The sequence below is a fragment of the Sorex araneus genome, chromosome 3 (genome assembly GCF_027595985.1).
Source record: "Sorex araneus isolate mSorAra2 chromosome 3, mSorAra2.pri, whole genome shotgun sequence".
Classification (NCBI taxonomy): Eukaryota; Metazoa; Chordata; class Mammalia; order Eulipotyphla; family Soricidae; genus Sorex; species Sorex araneus.
In genome coordinates, this window is record NC_073304.1 from 23732508 (window position 1) to 23751017 (window position 18510).

General features: G+C 48.8%; 1 protein-coding gene across 1 annotated transcript in view; it reads left to right on the top strand.

The window, feature by feature from the left end:
• Window positions 1-711: 711 nt before the first annotated feature.
• SPTLC2 (serine palmitoyltransferase long chain base subunit 2) overlaps window positions 712-18510 on the top strand; it is a 91322-nt gene continuing 73523 nt past the window's right edge. The window contains exon 1 of the mRNA XM_055132001.1: window positions 712-909. Coding sequence (XP_054987976.1) covers window positions 781-909 — 129 coding nt within the window. The 5' untranslated portion in view covers window positions 712-780. The remainder of the gene's footprint in view (window positions 910-18510) is intronic.

Sequence of the window (18510 nt, forward strand, 5' to 3'; positions counted from 1 at the left end):
CGTGCTCGGTGATCATTTCTGGTGGTGCAGTTTGGGGTGTGGGGGGTTGAGGAGAACCACATGCGATACCTGGAATCTAACAGAGGTCAGCCCGGAGCAAATCAAGGACCTTAGCCCCTGTACTATCAAGTCCCGAATTAAAAAAATATGTCATGCACATAAACTCGAACGCACGTCGCATATTAAAGAATAGTGAAAGTGAAAAAGGCCATTCTCTAAACACTGGCAGAGGAATCGGCTAATTCAGGAAAGCCCTCCCATCAGGGACTGCGAGTCAAAGTTTAGAACTTCCCCCGCAGGCAAGGGCAGAGAGGGCGCCACCTGTGCAGGCGAAGCCAGGGACCCGCTTTAGGGACTCGGACGCAGCCTCTTCTCTTTTCTTACACTCTAATTGGCTCTATCCTTGTGGACCCCGCCTTCTCCTCAGTGTGGACCATTAAAGAGCCCAGCTGGGGCCTCCAATCGGCTGTCAGGCCCACGAGATTCCCCCCACCTCGGTACGCACCCCCTCCTCACTCTCGCCTGTGATTGGTTGGCAGGCGGTGTGGGCCCGCCTCCGCCGCCTCCGGATTGGCCGCGGGCCCGCCGGCTTCACACCCGGCCCGCGCGCTCTCCGGGCGTCGGCCCCGCCCCCGCGTGACGGCCGGGCCGGGCATTGGCTGCCGCGCGCAGCCGTTTCCGGTTTCGGGGAGGTGGGTGGGGTGCGGAGCGGGCCCGGGAGTCCCTGCCGCCGCGGCCGCCGCCTACAGAGCCTGAGTCGCGCTGGGTGCTGCCGGCACGATGCGTCCGGGGCCCGGAGGCTGCTGCTGCCGCCGCCCGCTGCGGCCGAACGGCTGCGTGGCCAACGGGGAAGTGCGGAACGGCTACGTGCGGAGCAGCGCCGATGCCGCGGCCGCCAGCGCCGGCCAGGTAGGACGCGGCACCGGGCTCGGGTGGCCGTGGCGCTGCCCCGGCGCTGACCGGGGCCTGCCCAGCGCCTGCTCGGAGCTCGCTCGCCGGCCACCCGCGCGCGGGGCGCGCCCCGCGGGTCCTGCCCGGGCCGCCTCCCTCCTGCCCTCGAGGGCTTGCGGCTGCCCCGAGCGTCCCCGAGCCGCCCTCGGCGGCCAGAGCGGGAGAGTTGGGGGTGGTACCAGGCGGAAACTGTCGCGTCCCTTCCCCCCGGGGCCGGCCGGGCCGGTGTCCGCAGAGCCCGCTTCTGCTCTTCCTCCGGCCCTGGGGACACTTGGCCCTTTCGAGCCAGGGCGCTAATCACCCCAGGGGCTTGTCCAGCCTTGGTGGTGACCAGTGAATGAGTCTTAAGTGCCAGCTAACGATGGCTGAATCACCAAGGCCAGGCAGTCCCGAAATAATTTGGGAAAGTTCTGATAGGCGTGTTTCGTGCATCCCCCCCAGAAAGCAAGAGCAAAAAAAAAAAAAAAAGAGAGAGAGAGAGTGCTCAAAAAAAATGCATGATCAGTGCTGTTGGGCACGTGTTATTTGCAATTAGTTATTAAGTTATTTGCAATTATCTCCTTTACATACTAAGGCAAAGTTAATTTTTTAAAAAGTAGCTTCTTTGTCTTATTTATGACTTAAACATGTCTTAAGCATGACTCGTGATTTACTTTGGCTTGAACGTAACTATCTGGCATCCTCTTCCCCTCACTGTGGTTACTGTTACTGTGTGTCTGTGAAACAGAAACTAATGCTGTGTTCCAGGTTGCCTTGTAATGACAGGGAAGCTGTGGGGAGAGGGGACTCTACAGGAAATGGGGTTGGAAGGTGTAAAGCAACATAATACACAGCTTCAAAGGGGTTCCTTTCCCTTTTATTTCACTTGCTGTTTTTGTTTGTTTGTTTGTTCTTTGCTTTCTGCTTTAAAGAAATGTTTGTGTGAGAGAGGAAGTGTCAGAATTTCTAAGTGGTGGTAGGAATGGTTGTTTTCTTGGTAATGCTACCATTAGCATTGAGATGAAGTTGTTGTGGCTTTGGATAACAGGGTAGGAGTTAGAAGACCCACTGCAGAGGAATGAGTAGGTCCTGATTTCATTTTTATTTATTTTGATTTTTGGGCTACCGCTGGTGATGCTCAGGGGTTTCTCCTGGATTAGGAATCACTCCTGGTGGTGTTGGGGGACCTTATGGGGTACCAGATAGAACCCAGGTTGTATGCAGGGCAAGTGTCCTACCTGCTGTACTAGCTCTCTAGCCCATATGTGTGTGTGTGTGTGTGTGTGTATGTGTGTATGCACACATTTATATATTTAAGAATAAGGTAAGTAGGTTATGATTTTGAAAAGATTAGAGGTGTCAGGAGAAAGGAATTGTGTTTAAGTGCTTCCTCCCATGTAACATAGTAGTTCTGATTTAGCAGTAAATCAAATTCCTCTACCCCACCATCCCTGAAAACTCAGCATTTGTGGGCATTTTATTTCTTCAGAGATTGCTGACTAATAGCAGGTTGCTAAAGTGAGACTTAAAGATTATATGACTCTAATACCTAGGTGATTTTTTAAAATTTAAAATACATTTTGGTGAAAATCACGTGTGAGTCACTCTGGAGGTGATATATTGGAAGAATGGTCTCTAGAAAGCCCTAAAAAGTATTAGAGGTTCAGTATCCCTGTTAGAAAACTATTTTTTACCAGTTTCTTTAAAACATTTTTCTCCTCTCCATCTCTTTCTCTCTTTCCTCTCTTCATTTTTAGAAAAACTTTTAAAGTGCCAAAAACCAAATCCTTCAGCTTTCCCTCTTTCCCTTTCTTGTTTCCTTCTCCCTCCTCCCTCCTGTGTGTGTGTGTGTGTGTTTGTATGTGTGTGCGCGTGTGTGTATGTGAGAGAGAGAGAGTGAGTGTGTCCAGGAGTGAAACCAGGTTTGCACCGTACAAATCAAGTGTTGAGCTATAGCCAAAGCCCCTTAAAAGTCCCCCCCCCACCTTATTTAATGCTTTCTTTTGGGGGGCAGGGGAGGGAGTTTGGGGGTTACAGTTCTTAGAGCTTACTTTTGAATCTGTGCTCAGGGGTTATACCTGCCAGTGCTTAGGGCTTACTCTTGGATCTGTGCTCAGGGATCACTCCCGGCAGTGCTTGGAGGTGTATATGTCATGCTGGGATTCAAACCAGGGCTGGCCACATGTGAGACAAGCACCTTACTTTCTTTTTTTTTTTTTTTTTTTGCTTTTTTGGGCAAAAAAAAAAAAAAAAAGAACACTGCTTGTGCACAACCCCGGTAATGCACAGGGGTTACTCCTGGCTCTGTACTCAGGAATTATTCCTGGTGGTGCTCGGGGGACCATATGGGATGCTGGGATTTAAACCTGGGTTGGCCGCATGCAAGGCAAACGCCCTACCCACTGTGCTATCGCTCCAGCCCCCCAAGCACCTTACTTTCTGTACTCTCTCTCATCCTTTGGATCAAAATACAAGTTTATTTTCATTTTCTCCCATTTGTCTTTTGGAGAACTTTACCAGCTAGAGACTTCTAAGATCCCTTACACTTTTTTGGGGGGTGGGGGGTGAATTCAGGGCTGGAACCAGGGGTCCAGCAAGCAAAGCTTGTGCTCTTACCCTTTGAGCTAGCTTTCTATCCTAATCCCTTATACTCTGAAGAGTTTTTGTTTGAAAAGGTGGATGTATATGTATACCCCTTTATTGGATTTGGGTTTGGAATTTAAGTAATGTGTCCCTCCTTTGGTAGAAACAGCATACAACGCAATCAGACATTACTTTGTTTTTGTTTCTTTTTCCCCCTTGTAAAGCAAAAGTTAAGGCAAAATACATGACATGAAATGTACATTTTTACCATTTGTAAGTGTAAAGTTCAGTAATCTTTAGTCTGTTCATAACATTCTGCAGCCAACACCAGCATTCATTTCCATAACTTCATTTTTTTTTTTTGGAGCCATATCCAGTGGTGTTGGGGGCTACTCTGAGCTCAGTGCTCAGGGGGGTATGCAGTGCTGGGGATCGAACCTGGGCCTCCTGCATGAAAGCATGTGCTCTACCCATTGAACTAACTTTGCATTTTTGAAACTCTGTTGATTAAACAGTAACTCTATTCCTGGGTTCTACGTTCTATTTTCTGTCTCCATTAATTTGTTATGTCTATAAGTATTTACACAGAATTGTGTGTGTGTGTGTGTGTGTGTGTGTGTGTGTGTGAGAGAGAGAGAGAGACTGCATTATTTAACACAGTGAGTGTCCTTACAACTTAACAGTGTAGAGGCATGTATCAGCCTTTCCGTCGCTGCTAACAATAGTCCATTGTATGTGAGGTCATGAGTTGATCAGTTTGTTTCATTGACCAGTAGCCCATTTATACATTAGTGGTCCCGCTAAACTCTGTTACATAACCTAGTTGTTTAATGGGTTATGTGTCATTTAGGATTTTATGACTACTCGGTGGCCTGTCTGTAGTGATGAAATTACCTAAGATCTCCCCCCCAGAGTGTCCCCACTGTTAAATGACAGGCATGACAGAACACACCGCCTTCTTGCTTAAGCAGTTTCATCAGCGGCCCCTCAGTCTTAGCTGCGGTGACCGTGGGTTCAGATATCTTTTGAAGACTCTCCTAAAACTGGAGTTGCTGGATCCTACGGACAATTCTTTTCATTTTTTTGATGACCCTCCATACCGTCTCCCCAGCCACTGGCCTGTTTATATTCCCATCAAGCAGTGTTAGAGTTGAGTTGAATTATAGGACACCCTGGTCGTGTGGTAGAATTGCTGGATGGGGCTGGAGAGAGAGAGTACTGGGGTGAAGACACTTGCCTTGCATGCAGCCAACCCAAGTTCGATCTCCTGCACCACATGGTGCCCCACACGCACTGTCGGGAGACACCTCCCAGCACAGCCAACAGTCGCCCCTGAACACTGCTGGGGGTGTCCCTCCCCTCCCCAGGCCTCCCCCGGATGCTGCTGGGTGGGGTGGAAAAAGACCTCTGGTTTGCAAAGTGGCATGACGATGGCAGTAGTGAGGATCCAGGACAACAGTGCTGGAGGTGACTGTGTCCTCATGGACATAGACATTCTTGCATTCTTGGGATTGTTCCTTTGGCCACACCCATGGTCCCCGGGCCTGTCCCTGGCGTGCTTGCTTCCAGTCCCTGACCCAGGAGGTGCCGTGGGGCAGATGCAGCCTTCAGCCTGGGAAAACTTGCTCTTGAGACCATGCCGCTATCTCCATAGCCCCATTCCTTTTCCTTTTTGAGGGGAGGGGGGGTGCAAGGGTCGGTGTACTTAAGGGCTTTTCCTAGCTCTGTGCTCAGGGGTCACTCTGAGTGGTGCTGGGACACCGTATGCAGTGTTAAGAGTTGACCACGTTCGAGGCAGCTGTGTTACCCTACAGTGCTGTCTCTCTGACCCCCTTTTCTGGGTTTTGATGATGGCAGTACACCCAGGATTTTCCTAGGGAACAGTCCTGGTAAGTAGCATCTCTCCTTGCTGCCACGCAAAGGACCGCCAGCCTGTCTTTGCAGGGAAGAGAGGGCGGCCGTTAGGGCCAGGGGAACTTGGAAAGCGTCCGCGTCGAAGCTTGGGCAGCATCAGAGCTGGCAGGAACCTTTGGGGTTTATGTAATTCAGTCCGCTTATCGCTGTGTAGGACTTTATTAAAACGAGTCTTGATAGATGGTTCTATTCTGTTCTTTTAAAACCTCTAGAGGATCGGTGGGGAATTTTCTCCGCATATTCTGGTAATCAGTGATTTTAATTACCAAGAGTTTCTTACTGCGGATTTAACATTTGATGAAATAAGTGCCATGTCTTCGTTGCATCTAGAGTCTCTTTGTTTTATTGTACCTTCTGGGTTTGGATCACTCCCAGCATTTCTTAGAGGACTGTGCGGTGCCTGGAAGCAAACCCAGGCGTTCTGCGCGCAGACTTGTGCTCCAGCCCAAGTTGTCTTCCTGCTCCTGTTTTCATTTTATTATTTTGCTTTATTTATTTATTTATTGGTTTTGGGCCATACCCTGGGATGCATGGGAGTTACTCCTGGCTCTGTACTCAGGAATTACTCCTGACAGTACTCAGGGGAACATAATATGGGATGCTGGGGATCGAACCTGGGTCTACTCTGTGCCAAGCAAATGCCTTACCCAGTATGCTGCCTCTTCAGTCTTGTCTGACTACTCTTTATATAATTTTTTGAGATCTGCAACTGTATGCAGTTTCCCTGAATTAACCCAGGAGCGGGACGACCTGACTTTGAGAGAGCTTAGAGCCTTTCTTTCCTTTAGAAGGAGCTCCCCCTCTCCTACTTTTTAGTTTTAGGGCCACCCCGGTAGTACATCGGGGCTACTCCGTGTCTGTGCTTAGGGGTCACTCCCAGCAATGCCGGGGGGAGACCATGGGTGCTGTGGATGGAACTGAGGGGAGCAGGTTGGCTGCTCGCCAAGGGCCTTACCACCTGTGCTCTTGGATCCCAGGCATAGTTTTAACGGGATATGAACCTTCTGACTGCCAGAATGAGATTTTATCCAAAGGAGGAGTTGAAGCACAAGCTATGTTCTCGCAAAACAAACCAGAGAGAATAAAATGTGGGTCCTGCTGCTAATACTTTGAAGTAAGCAATGAGTAGCTGATATTGTAGGGCAGTCTATAATAGCATGAGAGGAACTGGGAACTGTTGAGAGACTTCCTTCCTTCCTTCCTTCCTTCCTTCCTTCCTTCCTTCCTTCCTTCCTTCCTTCCTTCCTTCCTTCCTTCCTTCCTTTATTCCTTCCTTTTTTCCTTCCTTCCCTTCCTTCCTTCCCTTCCTCCCTTCCCTTCCCTTCCCTTCCCTTCCCTTCCCTTCCTTCCCTTCCTTTTCTTCCCTTCCCTTCCTTTCCTTTTTTTTTTTTTTTGCTTTTGGGCCACAACTGGTGATCCATGGGATTTACTCCTGCCTCTGCACTCAGAAATTACTCCTAGAGGTGCTGAGGGGACCCTATGGGATGCCAGGGATCCAACCTGCGTTGGCTGCATGCAAGGCTAACGCCCTGACTGCTGTCCTATCTCTTTGGCCCCGAGAGCAGTTTTTTTTCCTGAGCAAAAACAGGAGGAGGAGCTAGAAAGGCCAGTTTACCTGCTCAGGTGTCACTGGCCTGGTGAGATAACTGAAGGCATCACAGCTTTTCAAAAGTGATACTTGCATGTAAGATGAAGTCAGGCAATGTGTTGGCTCTGGAGAGTATTGTGATGAGTGGAAGTTAGTCAGGGAGAGGGATGAACAAAACAGAGCAGGGAGAGGGACTGACAGAGAATGATCTCTCTCATATGTGGGATATAAAAAAATGTTTGTAGGGGGATAACAAATGCCCATAGGCAGGGGCCAAACAATTGTGAAGTGGGTAGGGCACTTGCCTTGCACGTGGCTGACCTGGGTTCCATCCCTGGCATCCTATACCCTGAACAACTGCCAGCAGTGATGCCTGATTGCAGAGCCCTGAGTGCAGGGCTCTGCACTCAGGAATAACTCCTAGGCATAGCTAGGTATAGCCCCCAACAAAACAACAAAAACCATAAATTTTTTTTAAAAAAGAAGAGCCCAAACAAACCAACAATCCCAAGACCAGTTGCCCAAAGGCAATAGAAATGAAGAGCATGACTGGTCTTCTGTAGGAAGCTTGCTACTGGGGGTGGGGTTAGGGGTGGGCCTGGGCGTGGGGATAAGTTTGGGTAGGACACTGAGATGATGGTGAATGGAGAAATGTCCCTGCCAGAGAGGCAGGCGGTGGGGCAGGTAGGGGACCCAGGGACGGGAGGATGACAGGACTCAGGACATTGGTGGAGGGAAGTAAACACTGGTAAAGGGATTGGTGTACATTGTTGAACATTTTATACCTGAAACTTTATCTCCAGTAACTTTGTATCTTTGTAATTCCCAGTGGAAAAAAATTTCCCTAAAAGAGCAGAAGAGAAAGACAATGTAACGATTTACAATTTATGAAAGTAGTTATTTGTTTCAAATGCTATTTGTTCTCAGCCGAAGAACCATTCACTGTTACTACCTGGATATGGAAGATTTCTGTCATTTGAGGTACTCAGGAATTCCCTTTAATAAAAATTTTTATGAAACAAGACAAAAACCATTGTATTCTTTTTTTTTTCTCCAAGTAAATTTTTCCTGGGGGAACTTTATTCACAACATAACTTAATTTCCTGCCCCAAAGCCCATCTGTTCCGCCAGTTTAACACAACTCAAGATTTCTGTCTTCATAATAAAAGATATACCATTGGATTTGTTTTGGCCACACCCAGCTGTGCTCAAGACTTTTTTTTTTCCTTTTTGGGTCACACCCGGTGATGGCTAGGAATTATTCCTGGCGGTGCTCGGGGGACCATATGGGATGCTGGGAATCTAACCCGGGTCGGCCGAGTGCCAGGCAAATGCCCTACCCGCTGTGCTGTCGCTCCAGCCTATGTGTTCAAGGCTTTTCTCCTGGCTTTGGCTCTGTGCTTGGGAGTCACTCCTGGTGGTGCCAGAGATGAAAAAACCTGGGTTGGCTATGTGCGTGCAAGGCAAGTGCCCTGGCTGCTGTGCCTGGGCCCCACCTTTGTATTACTCTGACTTTTTTTTTTGGGGGGTGGGGCACACCTAGCATTGCTCAGGGCCTACTCCTGGCTCTGCACTCAATGATCACTTCTGGCAGGAATCAGGGGACTGTATGGGATTCTGGGGATCAAACCTGAGTAGGCTGCATACAAGATGAGCACACTGCCCCGCCACACTCTCTCTCTGCATACCCCGCCCCCCCAACTTTCAGGAGGAGGTTTTTGTGTTTTTCCTTTAACTGTCTTCTTAAAGTTTGTGTTGCTGCCCTAGAAATCCCATTGTTCTCTGAGGAAGATAGCTAATGGTTGAGATTCACTTGGATTCCATTTCAGAAAGAATGAAGCAGTGTTTATGGGCAGAACAGGCAGTTGAGAGGGTTGCGTTGAGACGGAGTTTGCAGTCGGGGTGGGTGTGTTACATTTGATCAAATACGTGGTTTGTGGCCTCAGAAGGCCGTTGCCTTCTCAGTAGCTTCTAAGAAGACTTCTGTAACATCATTTATAATTTGTGGCCGATTCAACAAGAAAGCACTTTTACTCTGGACTCAGTTAATCTCAGAAAATTTATTTCATGTTTGTTGCATGCCAGTCTTCAGTCAAGCTTCATTACGAAGGTAAAAGTAGCTGTTTTTTCTTCTAAAATGAGTTTTGTGGCCTGGGGAAATGGTTCAGAGAGCTGGAGTGCATGATTTGCATGTGGAAACCCCAGACTCTTGGCATGACACCCCCGAGCACCACTGGGATTGGCCCTAACACCTCCCCCCCGCCCCTAGCACCTAGCTGTGAGTCCTAGGGCACCACTGGGTGTAGCCCCGAAAAGCCAAACCAAAACAAATTAAAATGTTTCTTCTAATTGTAGAGATTGTGCATGTTTATTGTAGTAGCCTAGAGAACTGGAATAACCCCTGTGAGTTCAGCTTCTTCTTCTTGGGGTTTTGTTTTTGGGCCATACCAGGCAGTGCTCAGGGGACCATATGGGATACTGCAGATTAAATCTAGGTTGACCTTTTGCAAGGCCAGCGCCCTACCTGTTGTACTATCTCTCAAGCCTCCAGCTGCATTTTCTTTTTCCTTTTTGGGTCACACCCAGTGACACTCAGGGGTTACTCTTGGCTCTGCACTCAGGAATCACTCCTGGCAGTGCTGGGGGGGGACCATATAGGATGCCGGGTATTGAACCCCGGTTGGCCATGTGCAAGGCAAACGCCCTACTCACTGTACTACTGTTCTAGCCCCAAAGCTAATTTTTAAAAATGCGTCTGTTGTCAATTAGTCTGATGCTATTTGATAATTTAAAAGAGAATGTATGCCAGTGTAAGAAAATGTGAATGCCAGTCACCTTGCTTTTTCTGTGGTGCAAAGGCCTCACACATATCTTTGAGCTAAATCCCTGACCTCTGATACCATATTGGAGGCTGGGGAAAGTATTTCATGATTTTTGTGATCTGGAAAGATTTAGAAACTGCTTTCTATATAAAATACTGACCTGTCAAATAAGATAGTTTTGAATTAGTCTGAACAGTTGCTGCCTAAATTCTAAATGTAATCATAAACTCTGCCTAAGTTGTAAAAAAAATCTCAGCACAAATCTGAAATTTTATTTCTTTGCATTGTGCTTGACATATAATAGGAATTCTTTTTTTTTTTGGTTCTTTTTTTAGGCCATACCTGGCTGTGCTCAGGACTTATTCCTGGTTGTGCGTTGGGGATCACTCCTGGCAGGCGGAGGGGACGACCTGGGGAGCTGGGGGTCCGGCCCAGGTTGGCCGTGTGCAAGGCAAACACCCTCCCTGCCGTACTGTCTCTCTAGCCCAGAAAAATCTTGTTTGAAGGAATAAATTGGGTAGCAGTTGGTACCATGAGAATTGGGAAAATAAAGAGACCATTAGGCAAGAAGAGGGGGCACTAATGATGTAAAAATGGGGAGAAGGAACACACATACACACACACACACACACACACATACACACTGCTGAAAGAATGGCATTAGGAAGTTCAAAGAGAGAGAAGCAGGGTCTTAGTGGCAAGCAACCAAGGATGATAGTGCTAATAAGTACCATTTACTTGTGACCAGGACCTCACACAACTTCCCTTCCCTTCCCCTTCCCCTTTTCCTTCCCCTTCCCCTTCCCCTGCCCCTTCCCCTGCCCTTCCCCTCTCCTCCCCTCCCCCTCCCCTCCTCTTCTTTCTCATACCCAGCCACATTAAGACCCCTCTGGCTTGGTGCTCAGAGGTCACTCCCTAGTGAAGCCCCCAGGGACAGTGCAGAGCCAGGGGCTGAAGGCGCCCCATCCCTTTGAGTCATGCCCTTGCCCTCTCAGCTTCTTTGCCTAGCTAATCTTCACAAGGGCTTGCGCAGGACTGGGTCCCCCACCTTATAAATGAAGAAGACTGATTTCGGGACAGTTGAAATAAGTAGCTCAGTTGTTAGTTGGTGTATATTCATATGGTTTGTCTTATTACGTCAAATCATATGAATGTAACTTTGGCAGTTTAGAACTCACTGTTTTTGTGGGGGGCAGGGAGTGGGGGTGTAGGTTTGAGTCACCCCTGCCCTGCTCTGGGGCTTGTCCAGACTCCGCTGGAGGAGAATGCCATAACCGCTGTGGCCCCAAAACGTGTGTGTGTGTGTGTGTTTGGGTCACACCTGGTGATGCTCAGGGTCACACTCTTGGCTCTGCACTCAGAAATTACTTTTGGCAGTGCTCAGGGGACCAACCAGATGGGATGACGGGGATTGAACCTGGGTCAGCTGTGTACAAGGCAAACACCCTACCCACTGTAGTATCCCTCTGGCCCTGGCCCCCAAACTCTTAAGGAGTGCAAATTAGATATTAGAGGGAATGGAAGTGTGGCTCAGCAGTGGAGTATTTGCCTTGCATGTGTTAGGCCCTGGGTTTGATTCCTGGTGTGTGTGTGTGTGTGTGTGTGTGTGTGTGTGTGTATACACAACAGATTTTATCTCATGAGAGTTAATTATAGAGGCTGATCTTTCCTTGGAATTTTACCGAAATGTAGAGTCAGTCCCTACCGCATACCATACATACCAGAGAAAATAGCTTCTAGCTTTGTGCCTGCCAGAAGCGATTCCACTTTAGACGTGTATTTCCAGCAGCGTACTCCTTTTCAGCAGGCAAGTTTTGGGAATCAGGGAGTCCTTCTTTTTTTTTTTTTTTTGTACAACCAGGATAATTCCCCAACTCTGCTAATAAGTAACTGATTCATGAGGCCAGGAGACATAGTACAGCAGGTAGGGTACTTGCCTTGCACACAGCTGATCTGGGTTTGATCCCTGGCACTCTTTATGGTCCCCCAAGCACCACCAGGAGTAATTTCTGAGTGCAGAACCAGGAGTAAGCCCCGAACATCACTGGGTGTGACTCAAAAACTGTAACACTGTCATCCCGTTGTTCATCGATTTGCTCGAGCGGGCACCAATATCATCTCCATTGTGAGACTTTTTACTGTTTTTGGCATATTGAATATGCCACGGGTAGCTTGCCAGGCTCTGCTGTGTGGGCGGGATACTCGGTAGCTTACCCGGCTCTCCGGGAGAGATGGAGGAATCAAACCCGGGTCGGCCACCTGCAAGGCAAACGCCCTACCCGCTGTGCTATGGCTCCAGCCCAACTCAAAAACAAGCAACCAAAAACAAAAGTTAAAAACAGAAACAAAAATGAAAAAAGGAAAAGTTACTGATTTGGAAGACACCTCGTTGAACCTCCAGAGCTAACCGTGGAACAAGTTCTTTTTTTTTTTTTCTTTTTAGGTCACACCCAGTGATGCACAGGGGTTACTCCTGGCTCTGCACTCAGGAATTACTCCTGGTGGTGCTTAGGGGACCATACAGGATGCTGGGAATCGAACCCAGGTCGGCTATGTGTAAGGCAGAGGCCCTCCCCGCTGTGCTATCACTTCATCCCGGAACAAGTTCTTTTTGTTTGTTTAGGGTTTTGGACCACACAACAGTGCTCATGGGTTACTCCCTGCCCTGTGCTCAGGGATCACTTATGACTGGCTCTGAGACCTCTAGCAAATTCTTTTTTTTTTTTGTGGGGGTGGAGGCACTCCCTGCTATGCTTGGGAGTGCTATACTCCTGGCTCTGCACTCCGAAATTACTCCTGGCCGTGCTTGGGGGACTATGCGTTGTGCTGGGGATTGAACCTGGATCAGCTGCGTGCAAGGCGAGTGCTCTACCTGCTGTGTGATTGCTCTGACCTAGGAACAGGACTCGGCAAGGGGCTCTCCCTGCCGTGCTTCAGGTCAGTGGCAGGGGGTCTGCGTGGGCGTAGCTGTTTCCCCCACTCTCAGATCTGCTCTGCAGCAGCCTGGCAGAGCAGCAGACAGGGTGGTCTGGAACACAGCGGGCAGAAAGTCTGCCCCCCAGCCCTCAGCCCCCTGTGGTTGCCCATCAGAACTGGGCCCTGGTCCGAGCTCCATCCCCTCCATTCTGGCGGTGGACACCGCATGGCACCTTGGCGTGATTCGCTTCTTCTCCCTGCTCTGGGGAATGCTCCCCGCTACTCCGGCCTGGACCCCTGGTGGTCACGCCTGCGCTGGCTGTGACTGCTGGCTCTCAGCTCATTGGCACAGGCTTCGGCGCCTGTGGTGACCCGAGCCCAGCACACCTTTCTTTCTTTTTTTTTTTTTTGGGTCACACCTGGCAATGCTCAGGGGTTACTCCTGGCTCTGCACCTCAGGAATTACCCCTGGCGGTGCTCAGGGGACCGTATGGGATGCTGGGAATTGAATCCGGGTCGGCCGTGTGCAAGGCAAATGCCCTCCCCGCTGTGCTATCTCTCCAGCCCCAGCAGCACACCTTTCTTGAGAAGTGTTGACATTGCAGTAGAGACGCCTCAGCGGGCTGCAGTGTAGACTGCACGCGGGAGGCCAGGTGTACCCCCAGCTCCGCCTGGTCTCAGGCACTGACATGGGAATAGCCCCTTAGCACTGCTGGGTGTGGCCCCACCTTCTCAAATTTTCAGTGGGAAGACGTTTACCTCTAGCGTGGCCCTATGTTATATCTTGTACCAGCTTATGAGAAAGGGATTTGGCTAACGTGATTGTTTTGCTGAATTGTGAAAAACAACAAGCCATTTTAATCTTGTTTCGGGTTGGGGGACACACCTAGAAGCACTCAGACCTTATTCCTGGACACCTTGGTGCTCAGGGGTCACTCGCTCCTGGGGAGGCTTGGGGGCCATTGTGTGGTGCTAGAAATTGAACCGTGTTCCCCAGCCCCCGACCACAAGTTTAATGCAGTGAATTAATTCTGGTAGTTTTTGCTTGGGGCCACTCCCAGCAGTGCATCTGGCTTACTACTGGCTCTGTGCTCTCGGGTCAGTTCGGTCCGTGCCAGGAGGGCCATATCCCATGCTGAGGACCAAACTGTGGTTGGCCACATGAAAGACAGGTGTCCTAGCCCCTGTCCTATTTCTGCAGCCCCAAGTGAACAAAACCTTAAATTCTAGCTGGCCTAGAGTGGCGATGTTGGCCGGTGGCTGGTAGGTGTGAGGCAGTGATGTTGTACCCCTTACACACTATTAGTGCTGTTGTAAGTGCTGGTGCCCGAACTAAAAGAACACAAACGGCCAATGCTGCCACGTTGGGAACGAGAGGAGACTTCACATCAGCTGTGGTCGAGGAGTGAGTGCAAAGCAGAGCCCCCGTGAGGGCACGCTCCGCAGCCAGGCGGGAAGCTCAAGAGAAGAAGGGTGGGGGCAAGAGCCAGGGCCCGGGGTGAGTCCCTGCCACAGTGTGTCCTCTCTAGCCCCTCTGGTTGTGCCTGTGGCGGACGCCACCCAGCAGTGCAGGCAACAGTAGGTGTTGGTGAGAGTGCCGAGCAGCTGGAGTCTCGTACAGAGCATTGCGAACCATAAAACGATGCAGCCACTCTGGAGAACGGGTCTGAAAAGGTTTGACATAGAGTTTCCGGATGACCCAGCAAGTTGCCTCTAGAGAAGTTAAATTTATGTAGATATAAAACCTAGTACCTTCATATTTGTAGCAGCACTGCTTCTAGTAGCCAAAAGAGTGGAAATAGTTTTTGTTTTGTTTTGTTTGTTTTTTTGGGCCACACCGAGAGGTGCTTCGGGCTCCTTTCTGGGAGGATTGTAAGTGGCGCCAGGTATCACCAGAGTCAGCTGGTGCAACCTGAACCCCTGGACAATCTCTCTGGTCCCAGACAGAAATAATTTAAATGTTCATCAACTGATGAGTAATCAAAATAGAACATATCCATACAGTTGCGTATTATGTCAACAATAAAGAGAAACGAGGTACAGATAAATGTTACACTATTCCCCGCTAATTTGAAATGCCACCATCATTATAGAACATGCGGAGTGTTAAGAGCCCACATTGTGAATTTTTTTATGTGAAATGTTCAAGAGAGGTAAATTCACAGCAGCAGAAAGTGGATTAGGACATTGCCAGGGGCTGGGAGTTGAGCAGTCTGTGGATTGGCTTCTGATAGGTACGGAGTTTCTTTGGGCGGTAATGAAAATGCTTTAAAATTAACTTATGGTTGGTGGGTGGTGGTTGCACCACACGGACGGTCATAAAAACCAGCACACTGGCTCTCAAAAAGGGTGATTAAATAGTATGTTGTTAATGATATCTTATTAAAACCTGTTATTTAAAAAGCAGAAGCCTTCTGTACAATATGACACAACAGAAAAAGCCACACCAAAACTGAAAAGAACAAGGCAAGGACTGGGAGTGTGTATTTAGTACTATTACTAAGGGAAGGCTAATACACCGTCTGCGAAACCCTAACAAATTAGTGAGAAATAAAGCATACCTTACAGTAGAAAACCGAAACTGAACAGGCACTTACTGAAAAATGATTTATTTTATTTTATTTTTTTGCTTTTTGGGTCACGCCCAGCGATGCACAGGGGTTACTCCTGGGTCTGCACTCAGGAATTGCCCCTGGTGGTGCTCAGGGGACCGTATGGGATGCTGGGAATTGAACCTAGGTCGGCCGCATGCAAGGCAAACGCTCTACCCACTGTGCTGTTGCTTCAGCCCTGCTGAGAAGCAATTGGAAAGTCACTGTATGCATTTGTAAGTATATAAACTACAAATCTGGGCCAGAGAGATGATACAGGGATGATGGCACTTGCCTTACATCGGTAGGCTCCTTACACCATGCACAGTGCTCCCTCCTCCCAGCACCACCTGGCTCACCGCCGGGCTCACAGGGCCATACCCACCGGGCGCCAGGGCTGAGGCACACTCCCCCAAATGAACCAACAGAGCTACAACTCTGGGTACTGACCATCTTTAAATAGATGCGTGGGAGCTTACATAAGTCGGTGCGATTGCTTTTTAGTGCAGTTTGGCAGCTTTTATTTGATTTCAAGCACCGAGATGTCTGATATCGATGAGGACAGGAACATCCCGACACCGCCCCCCAGTCGGGTGCCCCAGTGTCCTCCCCTCCACCCCCTGCAGGGACGGACTCCCTGTTGGGGACCATCTCTGAGTTCTGCTGCCTTTGGCCGTTGTCGTTTCCTTACCGTGTTTCTTTATATCCTAGAGGTGAGGGAGGACATTCTGTACCTGAAACTTGGCAGTTTTCAGAGAAGTCGACATATTCAAGCTGTTGCCCCACTAGGTGTGGATGGCTTCGGTCCTACAGAGAACTGTCCCCTGATATCCCAAGGCCAAGTGGCGACCGTGGCTGTCCTAGAGCCCCGTTTAGGCTGGGGCATTGGCATGGAGGTCCCTGTTTTGGCAGTGCATTTTGTGGCTCATATCCATCTTATTTTTGTTGTTTTTCTTTTGGGGCCACTCTCGGCTGTGTTCAGGGCTTACTGCTCAGTGCTCACTTTGACCAGGCTCTGGGGACCATTACTTGGGCCATCCTTCTTGTCCTACTTGCTGTTTTGTTCCCCAGCCCCTTAGGTGGTTGTTCTTTTTTTGTTTGTTCTGGGGCCATTCCCGGCCATATTCAAGGGTTACTCCTGGCTCTGCACATAGAGTCACTCCTGGTGGTACTCAGGGGATTGTATGGGATGCCGGAGATCAAACTGGAGTCGGCTGTATGCAAGGCAGGGGCCTTCCCCATTGTACTCTCTCCACCCCTCATGTTCATTTTAAAAACAATTTATTTTTTATTGAATCTCTGTAAATTACAAAGTTTTTCATGATTAAACTCTTTGCATACAATGTTCCAACACCAATCCCTTCACCAGAGCCCACTTCCTTCCACCAGTGTCCCCAGTTGCCCTACCATCCCCAGGCCTGCCTCTTTTGTTTTCTTTTCTCTTGTTACCTTTTCTTTTCTCTTCCTCTTCCTCCTCTTCCTCTTCCTCCTTTTCCTCTTCTTCCTCCTCTTCTTCCTCTTCCTCCTCCTCTTCTTCTTCCTCCTCCTCCTCCTCCTCCTCCTCCTCCTCCTCCTCCTCCTCCTCCTCCTCCTCCTCCTCCTCTTCTTCTTCTTCTTCTTCTTCTTCTTCTTCTTCTTCTTCTTCTTCTTCTTCTTCTTCTTCTTCTTCTTCTTCTTCTTCCTTCGTCTCCTCCTCCTTCTCCTCCTTCTCCTTCTCCTCCTTCTCCTTCTCCTCTTTTTTCTTCTCCTTTTCCTTCTCCTCCTCCTCCTCCTCTTCTTCCTCCTCCTCCTCTTTCTCCCCACCCCAAACCCAGGTCGGGTGCGTGCAAGGCAAGTGCCCTATTTGCTGTACTGTTACTTCCGCCCTTCTCCTGTCCATCTTAAAGATGGCTTTTCCTCCGTGGCATGAGTGAGACTTCAGAGAGGATGGGGAGTGGAAAACCCTTCAGGTCTTAGGAAATTTCGCTGTCCTGCTCTCCTGGGTTCCTGCTCAGTAGGCAGTCATTCATTTCTTTCTTTCTTTTCTTTTCTTTTTTTTTTTTTTTGCTTTTTGGGTCACACCTGACGATGCACAGGAGTTACTCCTGACTTTGCACTCAGGAATTACTCCTGGTGGTGTTCAGGGGACCATATGGGATGCTGGGAATTGAACCCGGGTTGGCCGCGTGCAAGGCAAATACCCTACCTGCTGTGCTATTGCTCCAGCCCCAGTCGTTCATTTCTGAAGTTTTCTTCAATGTGACTTTATTGAAGCTTGTGCAGAAATAGCCTTTTCACATCACGATAACCAAATGCGCACTGGATGTGGGTATGTTTAATGTGACTTACGTGTTGTATATGTTCATGTGTATAATACAACTGAAACAAACCTCTCATAAATCAGTGCTGGCCCCAAAACAAGGTTTTGGATGTTTTGTGGAACTATTTGTTGTTTTTGGGTCACACCCAATGATGCTCAGAGGCTAATTTGTTCCTGGTGGTGCTCAGGGCTCCATGCTTTACTGGAAATAAACTCCTGCATGCAAAGCGTGTACTTTAGCTATTGAGTTCTGTCTTGACTCCCGTTTGGGAAGGGGGCCGGGGTTACCAGGGCTGTGCCCAGCAGTGTGTGGGAGACCGTGGGGTGCTGAGGATGCTAGCATGCACCGAGCCCAGCTCAGTTAATGCTTAATTGCCCTTGAAACATGCAACACAGTAGGATGCTTTTTATTTTGGAATACGCAGTGATTCTGTAAATTGGTTATCAGGACTCTCTGATAAGCTGTAAGTATGCGTTGAACACTGTTATTGGCAGGGCCGTCAAAACACAGCCCCTCAGACTCTGTGCTGTAAGCAACAGAAGTGTATTTGTCATAGTTCTGGAGGCCCCTGGGAGCAAGGCGTGGGCAGTGTTAGTTTCTTCTTGACTTGGAGATTTCCAATATTTTTCTTATCAGGACACCAGTCATAATAGGTAGTGCCCACCCAGTGACCTTTTAGCTTGATTATCACTTTAAAGACCTTGTCACAATTTTGAAGTATTGGTGTTTAGGTTTCTATCACAATTTTTTTTTTTTCTGAGAAGGACTCAGTGCAATTCAGACTGTTGTTTTCCCTAAAATTCTCTAGAATTGTTTTCCCTGGAAGTTCTATACCTGGGGACTGAAAGTAGATTTCCTGCCTTGTG